Below are 10,748 nucleotides of genomic sequence, written 5' to 3'. Positions count from 1 at the left end.
AGTCACTGGTTTAAGGTGGTTTGGTGGCCTTCAAGTCTCTGAAACCCTCACCTTCTAAGAGAGGTTCCATCATTTTCAAAGGTACCCTAGTAATACAGTATCATATCCATGACTATTCCCAAGGCCAGCTGATAAGGTGTTTATAAGGGCTCAGACGTGTCAGAGAGCATTCAGACAGACTGTGTCTTAGGACACAAGATTTTTTTGACACCAGAGAGAATATGGTGAGTCCATTGGGAAATAAGAGGATTTGGAAAAATATCAGAAAGGCAAAAAATATCCACTTGAGGAGTTGGTGAGATGACTTGGTAGTTAAAGTTCTTACTGCTCTTACAGAGGACTCATCACTCTAGCTCCAGAGGATCTGACCCTGTGGACTTTCCTGGGTACCAACACTCACATGAACATGCCCACTCGTGCACACACTAACGCTTATACATATTGCCACTAAATAAGTAAACAATAAAGACTGTTGAGAGGAAGAGGGAAGGAAAAGTTTGAACTGTGGGGTGTTAAGGAATGACCCTGCTTACTGTGTGACAGAGGGAGATGTGGGCACTGGCCACTTTAAGGTGTCTTGGTTGGGCAGCAAATGCATCCTATCAGAGATCCAAGAATCAGCTATGAGAACCAAGCTACCACAGATGAAGCAAATTGCCTCATCTTTGGGATTTGAGCCTTTCTTTTCTGAAGTCCAGGAACCCCCAGATACGTTGTAGACTTGCAGACATATATTTTGCAAGGTGCCTGCTCATAATCATAAGACTAAAGGAAATGTGGTCTGATGAGTTCTAAGTTCAAATCTAACAGATTTGAATTCACTATTTGCTGAAGTGGATCTTTTTGATTAATCACCTCTGGACCCTGAGGCCACTGGCTGTCCTCTTCTTTTTCCCTCCCACAGGGAGGTGGGACAAATTACACAATATCTAAATGTAGGTGTTCAGGGAGTTCAACAACAGTCAGTTATCCACAGGCCATTCCATTATGGGTTTCTTTGCGCTGAACCACATCACAAATGTGTTTGGTATCTCTGGACTCCTCCAAGTGCTCTCCTTGCTTGGTCTGCTGCTGCTGCTCTCCAAAGCTGCCCAATACTACCTACACAGACAATGGCTCCTCAAGTGTCTCCAGCAGTTCCCATCCACGCCTTCCCACTGGCTTTTTGGGAATCTCCTAAAGGTAAGAAGACTCAGCCTGTTATAGGATAAGCATGTGATCTCTGAGAACTTCTCAATCTACTTACTGTGAGATAAGTGTACAGCCTTTTTCTGAGGGTTGATCTGTTGTCAATACATGTATTTCAAATGTGTCAAGGCAAAGAGAAAAATAAAAAGAACCAGACTTTCTTGTGGGGGAACATATGAGGTACAGGATACAAGTGACGAGACTGAGGTAATTTCTGAAAGTGGTGACTTGGGGGGGCAATCATGCAAGCACTGCCCTATTAAGCGGACGGATTTAATTTTGTGCTTTATTACACACTCCCAGTACCATGAGCTCCTAACCATCAAGAACAGCATCTCATTTACACTAATACCTAGCACAGAACCTGGCACATATATGAAGTCATGAAAAATGACTGTAAAGGGCTTCCTGAAGGATGGGGTTAGGCATCACCTTGCTTCTGTGTCTCCAACTCTGGTGTAGAGTACTGTTTGGTAAGTGATTGTATGGAAAGGCACTCGGCAAGACTTCTGCACTGACCACACTTACGAATAGAAAGAGTATGTGGAGCTCCTACCCAAGGGTGAAGTTCTTACTGAGGAGGAGCGCTCCATCCAAGGCTATAGTATCTAGTGAAGACAAATCTCAAGACACAGCAAAGGTCTGGATAATAATGCATACAGGTCATCAAGCTGATCTGAGCCCCACTTTCTGCTGAAAAATTCTAAGTTGTCCCTGTGGAGGTCCTTCCTTTCTCATTTCTTATAATAAAGTAATTACATGATTATTTCAAAGTTATTTCTTTTTGTGTGTCTGTTCCCCAAGGACCAGGAACTCCAGCAGACACTTTTATGGGTAGAGAAATTCCCAACCACCTGTTTAAAGTGGTTTTGGGGGAACAAAGCAAGTGTTGTGATCTACGACCCTGACTACATGAAGCTGATACTGGGGAGATCAGGTGAGAGCAAACCACACTGTGGCTGCGGTAGACAGGTTCTGCAGGGTTTACAACCTGGGTCTGTGAAATTCTAGGAAAGGATGACATTTCAGTCAACAATTTCTAAGTACTGCTAATCATTCCCCTTGGTCTAACCCACATGTGTACAATGACTTAGACTTTAAAGCTCTAATTGTTGATTTTCTGAGGTCATTGAGTTACGAAAGCCACAACTACCTACAGAAGAGCCATAAAGCGCTCTTACTCTTCTCCTTTGAAAACATGACTTGTGTTTCTTTCTGAGCATCACAGTGACAGAAGCAATAAAGCCTGCTTTCTGAGGCCAGCTTTGAGAACTGGGATAGAAAAGGATGATGAGGGTGTATAAAATAGCCACTGAAAGTCATCAGGAGTTTCTGACAGGTCAGAATCTGAAAAACAGTCTGCTCAGGGATGTTTCATCGGATCTTGATTAGCTGTTCTTATCGGTCTTCTCTTGCAGATCCAAAGCCTGTAAAATCATATGGTTTCTTTGCTCCCTGGATTGGTATGTATGTCTAAACCAGGACTGAGAATTCTACCCACTTAGTTATCCCAATATGTCTTTGTATCATAGGGTAACTGGTGCCTGTGGCTTCTGTCATGGTCTCTCCCTAAATCAAGTCTTATTTTTCTTCTTCTAGCCAGACTCACTTCTTTCTAATGCTGAGCCCACCAAAAGTTCAACTTTTGGCACATCATTCCTCTGAAATTCCAATCAGCACTTATGTTCTTCACGACTGTTTTCCAACCTTGAGCTCACCGCTGTCACGATCATGGCAATCACACCACCCTATCTCCATGACTTCCATTTCTGAAGTACATTATGCTGTTTAAGCCTTTGTCCAAGAAATTCTACCTTCTTTGGGGGGTTGTTTTGCATATTTTAAATTATAGTTCCTTCTAAAATGTCCAAATGGTCTCTGGTTCCCTCTTTCTTCAACAAATATGTATACATATCTCTGGCCTAGGCTATGGGTTGCTCCTGTTGGAAGGGAAGAAGTGGTTCCAACACCGGCGGATGTTAACTCCAGCATTCCACTACGATATCCTTAAACCTTATGTGGGAATCATGGCAGACTCTGTCCGTGTGATGCTAGTGAGTATCTGTCTACCTAAATGTCAATCTATCATCTGTCTGTCTGTCTGTCTATCTATCTATCTATCTATCTATCTATCTATCTATCTATCTATCTATCTTCCCCTCTTTTCCATACCATTTTATTTCCTCTGTTCTTCTTCTTTCATACCCATACAAGTATTCAAGGTGCCTATGACTCAACACTCACACATTGGCCCAACCATACCTATTACACACAGTCACGAGGAATGCCACTCATCTCATTACTGTAGTGAGTTTCCCCAGTGTGGATTAATGGAGAGCTCACCATAAGCAGACCCAAGCCATACTGGAATCATTTTCTAAGACAGAGAGCATCTCAGTAATTATAGGCCAAAGTCTTTATCACAATGGAATCCCAGCAGAGAGCATGACTGTAAGTTCCAGGGCGACCTGAGCAATGCCAGCTTCACTGTCAGAAAGGACCACTTCCAAGGATGTCACAAAATCAAGTTTTTTTTCCTGGATATCTTGAGTGACTCAAGGCCAGCACTTTTCTATCCAAATGTTCTGCACAATCACCATCTGTTAGACCCTGATTTCTGATTCACAGTGATCAGAATATTTTTGGTAAGTGAAGAAATTAAAGTCTGTGGTAGTCCTGCTGAGGCATATTTATGCAGGCTAGCAGGCTTTCTTCCGCTCTCACATGTGTCCTCATCTGTGTGTTCCCTCTGATTCTATGAGCCTAGTAATCCATCAGAAAACTGAAGGGCGACCCAGGCCCATTTCATCAAAAGTCCTAAGTCTTTTCACAGAAGTGAACATTATGTTCTGACATCATTAAGTGATGCATTCAATTTTGTTAAATTTTGTAATAAACAGACAACAGATTATAAAACTTTGATTCATGCTGGTTTTTTCCCCCTGATCTCAAAGATGTGAGATTCTGATCAGATTGTCTGTAGATTCAAAGACAGACCACAGTCTCTTTAACAAAGATATTTAGTAGAAAATAAGGTAATTCCCCATTCTTATCACAGGACAAGTGGGAACAGCTTGCTGACCAGGACTGCCCTCTGGAGATTTATCAACACGTCTGCTTAATGACCATGGAGATAATCATGAAATGTGCGTTCAGTTACCAGGGCAGTGTCCAGCAGAATGAGTAAGTAACCATCCCTGAGCTGCATGATCCTTGGTGCTACCAACTGTTGTGAATTTACTTGAAGGCATTTTAGAGGGACAACTCAGATGCTCATAGCCACAATAAGCAAGGTTCTGACCCAGCTCTCGGCCAAGTTAAACTCCAAGCCAGACACAACCCAGACACCAAACAGGAGCCCATGGGAACAATAGCAGAGTGAGTGCAGAAGCCTGGGTGTAAGCAGAGTTTTTCTGGCTATTTGGGAGCAAGTAGTCGGGACAGACATGGATCCTTAATATGAATTATAAATGCTTGGCTGATAGCTTAGGCTTGTTCCTAACTAAGCTCTTTCACTTAAATTAACCCATATTTTTAATCTAAGATCTACTACGTGGCTCATGGCTTGTTACTTCATTTTCTACATGTCCTGCTTCCTCAGCGGCTGGCTGGTGTCTCTCAAACTCTACCCTTCTTCTTTCCTGTCCTTTGTTTGGTTTTTCTACCTAGCTTTATCCTGTTGAGCTATTGGTCAATCAGTTTCTTTATTAGACCAATCACAGTGTAAAGGAATATTCCACAGTACCTGAGTGTTCACCCATCTTCAAAAGCTTAAGGATCAAAATTGCTGTAAGACAGAAGTGCTTTGTACCCCAGTGTTCTAGGTTCCAACAACTGGGGGAATATCTACAGATACCTTACTATGTCTGTAAATCAGGCATCACTGTGACCAATATTTTGTGCCTTTTAAGCTGCGAAAATTTCAGATCCTACGTTCAGGCGGTTGAAGAGCTGACTCGTGGGGTTCACTCAAGAGTGAGGACTGCCTTTCACCAGAGTAATATCATCTACAATCTGTCCTCCAGTGGCCGCGCATTCCACCGTGCCTGTTGGGTTGCCCATGAACACACAGGTTCTGACCTCCCTCCCTTCCAGTCTCTCTTCCTTTCTCAGGCTCATCACAAAAATATGATCGTGCCCTCCCTCAGGCTCAGTCTACCAGGTCTGGCCCCTCTGTAGGACCTGGCATACATTTGTGTGGGGTGCTGCTTTAGCACAATTTGGGGAGCTATGGTATCAGCATGAAATGCTTCCCAGGATTTACCAGTGTCATTACATTATTGATGCTTTGTGAGACCCATGGGACAATGTTTGCCATTATTTTGGTGGGCTGTGAATCTGAATAGAGACATGGTCTAAATAATCTAATACTAGACTCTTAATCCTGATCCTCATACTCATGTTTACATGCATCCTGGGTTCTGCTGGACACAAAGATTGTAGAATCAAGAGTACTTGCATTGCACTAAAGTTTACCTCTAGTTGGTAACTGTTGTCCTTGGACAGACAGAATGATTAGTATGAGGAAGACTCAGCTGGAGAATGAGGGAGAGCTGGAGAAGGTGAAGAAGAAGAGGCACTTGGATTTCTTGGATATCCTCTTGCTTTCCAAAGTGAGTGGAGTTCAGGAGTGTTTTTTAGCCCAGAAACAAGGTTAGATAGATACCCAACGCTGCTCTCTTACCTGTGCTTTTCCTCAGATGCAGGATGGGAAGAGCTTGTCTGATGAGGACCTGCGTGCAGAAGTGGATACATTCATGTTCGAGGGCCATGACACCACAGCCAGTGGAATATCCTGGATTTTCTATGCTCTGGCCACACACCCTGAGCACCAACAGAGATGCAGGGAGGAGGTGCAGAGCATTCTGGGTGATGGAACCTCTGTCACTTGGTGAGAAAAACTCAAGATGAAGGAGACCCCTGCCTTCTTAGAGGAGAGGCCTTCTAGCCCTCCCAGATCTGTGTGACTTTTGAGGATGGGCCTCATTTCAGGGACCACCTGGACAAGATGCCCTACACCACCATGTGCATCAAGGAGGCCATGAGGCTCTACCCACCTGTACCAGCAATAGCCAGAGAGCTCAGCACACCTATCACCTTCCCAGATGGACGCTCTTTACCCAAAGGTATGAACTCCCCAGACAGACCTAGGCCCCCAAGAAATCATGTTTCTGATGTTCTCAACCTCACTTGGTCTCTCACTTCTTAGTATATTGGATCTTTACTCTGAAGCTGGAAGAAGGCTATAAAATCCCAGATACTAATATAGCATGAATTCTAATTGGTCTTAATAATAAAATCCCGGAGTCAGATATAGGGGTTAATGATGAAAGATCAGAGAAGCAGAGCCACTAGTCACTGGCTCTTATCTCTAATGACTCCTCAGCCTATAGCGGCAATTCTGTCCCTAGGAATCCTCAGACGGAATGCATCCTTTCTCTATGAAACCTCAGACTGCATCGGAGCTCCTGTCTCCTCCACCTTATAACCTTTTCTCTGCCCAGCCATATCACTCCTGTCTCTACCTCCTTAGTGCTGGGATTATAGGCATGTGATCCCAGCACTTTGTGTGAGCTGTTCCTCTTTTAGACAGATTCAATCTCGTGTAGCCCAGGGTGCCTTGAACTCACAGAGATTCATCTGCCATTGTCTTCTGAGTGTTGGGATTAAAGATGTGTGCCACCACTGCCTGGCTTCTATGGCTAACTAGCGACTTAGCTCTGCACTCTGATCTTCAGGCAAGCTTTATTTGTTAGATTACAAACAAAATATTGCTACATACTAATGCTTTCCTCTGCAATGTTTTGAGAAATAATGTGACCCACTAGTTAAATGTCATTCTCAGCCTTGAAACATCCATTAATTTAAAAAATCAGGTCTGAAAAGGAATGAGACAAGTCCTTGTGGGGATGAAGTTTTGTCTGTGAGTGAATGCAAATGAGAGAGATAAGGGAATCCCATGCTATGTGCTAAATATTCCCCAGTTTCTCAGAAACCTCCAATTTGGTGAAGAAGAGAGATGATGGTGATACAATCTGAGTTTCCTGTTGTGGTAGTCAAACACAAATTAACTAACTCACCACGAGGTGTGATCTCACCTCTGACTCATCCAAACTGTGTGAACATAAGAAATATAACTAGCCTCATTGAGACTCTGCAAATGAATATAAAACAATGTCTTCCTTGGCTGGGCAAGGGTCTTAGAGGTGTCATATGAGCTAATGTATAGTCCAAAAACTGATGGAAGGCTGTGTATGTATTTTCATTTATGTGCTTATCACAAGCAAGACCCCTTGATTCATTATTGCTAGGTGCACTTTTTTTTTTTCTAATGGATTCTTTACTCAGTTCCTCATCCCCAATAGGAACATTTTGCTCTGTGATGATTTATGGATGCAAACCGTTAGTGTATTTTTATCCCTCACTTCCTGAGGGTCTAAAAGCTCTACATCTTTTTTTGCTGTTATTTTTTAATTGATTTTTGTTGAGCTCTACATTTTTCTCTGCTCCCCACTCTGCCTCTCCTCTCCCCTTCAACCCTTTCCCAAGGTCCCCATGCTCCCACTTTACTCAGGAGATTTTGTCTTTTTCTACTTCCCATGTAGATTAGATCTATGTAAGTCTCTCTTAGGGTCCTCATTGTTGTCTACATCTTTGGCATAATTACCTGCCCATCTATGTCCTTTCTGCCCCACAGGTTTCACGGTTAGTCTCTCCTTCTATGGCCTTCACCATAACCCAAGATTGTGGCCAAACCCAGAGGTATGAAAACCCTGGGAGGAGAGGAGGGTCTCTCAATTTCTAATATAGGCATTCTATTCTTTTATGCATTGGAAACAGGGTCTTAACTCCCATTCGTCCTGGCCCTCATGCTCTCTCTACAGATCTTTGACCCTTCTAGATTTGCACCAAATGCTGCCCGTCACAGCCATGCCTTCCTGCCCTTCTCAGGAGGAGCAAGGTAAGGAGAATGGGATAGTGGACATGGTTGGCATATGCCAATGTTTGATATTTCTCATTGCTTAGGGCTTTATGAGGCCTGTTTACACAACAGTTCTCATATGCATTTAGGTGACATGTGTGTCTGTATCAAAAAAAAAGAAGGCATTTCAGTCCAAACCTCAGAAATTTAACCCACTGCTCTGTGGGCACTGAAAAAAAATCTATGTTAAAATTAGTATATTTTCTTATATCCTTGATTTTTGAATATCAAATTTTCAGAATTTCATATGAACCAACTTTAAAGTGTTCTTTTCAATTGTCAGAAACTTGAAGGGAGAATTTCTTTTACCCAAAATCTCAATAGAGCAAAACATATTTTTTCTGTTTCTTTTCTTTTTCTTTTTGTTTTTTTGAGACAGGGTTTCTCTGGAGCTTTGGAGCCTGTCCTGAAACTAGCTCTTGTAGACCAGGCAGGCCTCAAACTCACAGAGATCTGCCTGCCTCTGCCTCCCGAGTGCTGGGATTAAAGGTGGGTGCCACCGCAGCTGGGCTTCCCAACATGTCTTTTCAATTATATCAGCAAGGGAATACTACCATGAACTTATGTATACTCATTTATATATATGAGATACATATAGAGTATTCACATTTAATACTGTAATGTGACATGTTAGGTAGCAACCTATATTTCAATGTATTGGAAATCAGAGCTTTGCTGGTCCTTCTGTTGAAGTCATGTATGTGTAAGATTACAGATTATTGTAGGCTGGACACAGTAACAGCCATCTCACACGTTTTTGACTCTTGGCCGCACAAATATTCACCGTGTATAAAAATTCTGGCAATTTTCCCTGTTTGAAAAATTAATCATGAGGAAAGGGACTTAGTAAGCAGGCTTGGCCTGCCAAGGAATGTGGTGGCAAAGGACTGCTCCTGAGAAAATCCCTCTGCATGGTGCTGCTGGCTGAGACAAGCAGCAAAGTGCTGCTGCGGAAACCCACCAGATCTACAGGATGCATCTTATAGATCACAAATGGCCCGAACCTCATAATGAATGGGTCCAAAGGTTGCTCTTCTGATTCAATAGTTCTGTGACTTCTACAATGCCAATTCAAATTCCATTGAGCAAGTTAGAGGTACAGTGCTTCACTGGAAGGAATATTTTTAGGATAAAGTTTATCCAGGTATAAGAGTTTCATCTTAACAAGCTTAAAAAAACAAAACAAAACAAGGTGCAGCCACTGGATGTCAGGAGCCTAGAGGATACATGGCTACAGATGCTGGTAGTTTGAAGGACTAATGGATGACTCTGACCCCGAATGGAAAGAGGATTAAGGGAGCAACTTGAGAAACACCAAGATGATGTTTAACTTTTCACTAATGCTGAAATCATTTATATGTTTGATATAGAGATAATAATGTCCAGGAATGTGACCCACCCCTTAGCGTATTGCCCCAAACCGGAGAATCTAAGCTGGAGATCCAGGGATTGTTAGTGAGGGAATCGACTGACTTTTAACTCATTAAAAGTCTCGTGTGGAAGGACTCTGTGCCCCATAGTGCTGGCACTATTCAACTGATATACCTTGTGTCTGAGGGCAGGACCAGGGTCAGAGCTAGTCCTGGAAGAGTAAAAGACTTTGTCAAAAATCAGGAGTCAGTCTAGGACCATGAAGGAGGACCTAATACCCGGCTCTGAATGGGGATCATGGGCCAATGCTTAATTAACTAAGAACAGGTCTGAGGCTAAATCTTAGTTTACTGTCTCTGCCTGGCCCAGAAACTGCATCGGGAAACAGTTTGCCATGAATGAATTGAAGGTCGCCGTGGCCCTGACCCTGCTCCGCTTTGAGTTGCTGTCAGATCCCACCAAAGTTCCGGTCCTCGTGCAAAGAACTGTGCTAAAGTCCAAGAATGGGATCTATCTTCGTCTCAAGAAGCTAAAATAACACCAGTGGAGAAAAGCACAGCCTTGGAGGCCTTTTGCCTGCAGTACTTTCTGTCTATCTCCTGCTTTGTTCCTGGTTATCTATACTTATTTTGCTTACTTTCTGGCCCCCATCCCCTTCTCCTATGCTGACTATAATGTCTCCTGTCATCCCGCCTTTCTGTCCTTTCTCTAACTCTCCCCAGACTCCTTACAAGATTGTGTGTGTACCTGTTCCCACCTGGTTATGTCTCTGATTCACCACACAACCCCTGAACACCTGCCTGTCCTCAGTGTACCCTTTATAACCATTGCTCCCATGGATAAATGGATACATTAAAAGAAGACACCTGTGTCCCTCCTTATGGTTGTCAGATTATTGAAGAGATGGACCCGAAGGAATTAAAATGTCCTTAGAAATCCTACACTGGGAGTAAAATAAGGCTAATATTCTTGGTGCCAGCTAGAAGAATTTGACTCTTAAGAGGTGACTTTGCACAATTATGAAACCTTTTTTTTGTGCTTAAATTAACATATATGAATCTTTGGGGTTTACTTCATATCTTTTCTATAAAATGATATCACTGCTACCAAAATGATGGAGAAAAATCAGTAGCATTTATCATGTTGTTTTGATCTAGGTGTAAATAAATTCACTTTCCATTACCAATTTTCTTTCTTTTCTTTTTTG

The 10,748-nt window shown here is 42.6% G+C and overlaps 1 protein-coding gene across 1 annotated transcript; it reads left to right on the top strand.

The window, feature by feature from the left end:
* Nucleotides 1–936: 936 nt before the first annotated feature.
* On the top strand, nt 937–10,420 carry LOC125412549 (cytochrome P450 4A2-like). The gene is made up of 12 exons (XM_048453414.2): nt 937–1,182; nt 1,993–2,125; nt 2,607–2,651; nt 3,115–3,242; nt 4,247–4,371; nt 5,100–5,260; nt 5,695–5,801; nt 5,889–6,079; nt 6,181–6,314; nt 7,886–7,950; nt 8,073–8,149; nt 9,911–10,420. Exons 1-12 carry the CDS (start codon nt 988–990, stop codon nt 10,077–10,079), a joined length of 1,530 nt encoding a protein of 509 aa, XP_048309371.1. The 5' UTR covers nt 937–987; the 3' UTR covers nt 10,080–10,420.
* The last annotated feature ends 328 nt before the right edge of the window (nt 10,421–10,748 follow it).

Source organism: Myodes glareolus, chromosome 3, assembly GCF_982192425.1.
Source record: "Myodes glareolus chromosome 3, mMyoGla1.1, whole genome shotgun sequence".
Taxonomy (NCBI): Eukaryota; Metazoa; Chordata; class Mammalia; order Rodentia; family Cricetidae; genus Myodes; species Myodes glareolus.
This window is presented reverse-complemented; position numbering and strand designations above follow the sequence as displayed.

Excerpts from the sequence above, each read along its gene's own strand:
- LOC125412549 (XM_048453414.2), top strand. The coding sequence starts at position 988 with ATGGGTTTCTTTGCGCTGAACCACATCACAAATGTGTTTGGTATCTCT. Across the intron at positions 3,243-4,246 it reads ACTCTGTCCGTGTGATGCTA|GACAAGTGGGAACAGCTTGC; the intron begins GTGAGTATCTGT and ends TTCTTATCACAG. Across the intron at positions 8,150-9,910 it reads CCCTTCTCAGGAGGAGCAAG|AAACTGCATCGGGAAACAGT; the intron begins GTAAGGAGAATG and ends TGCCTGGCCCAG.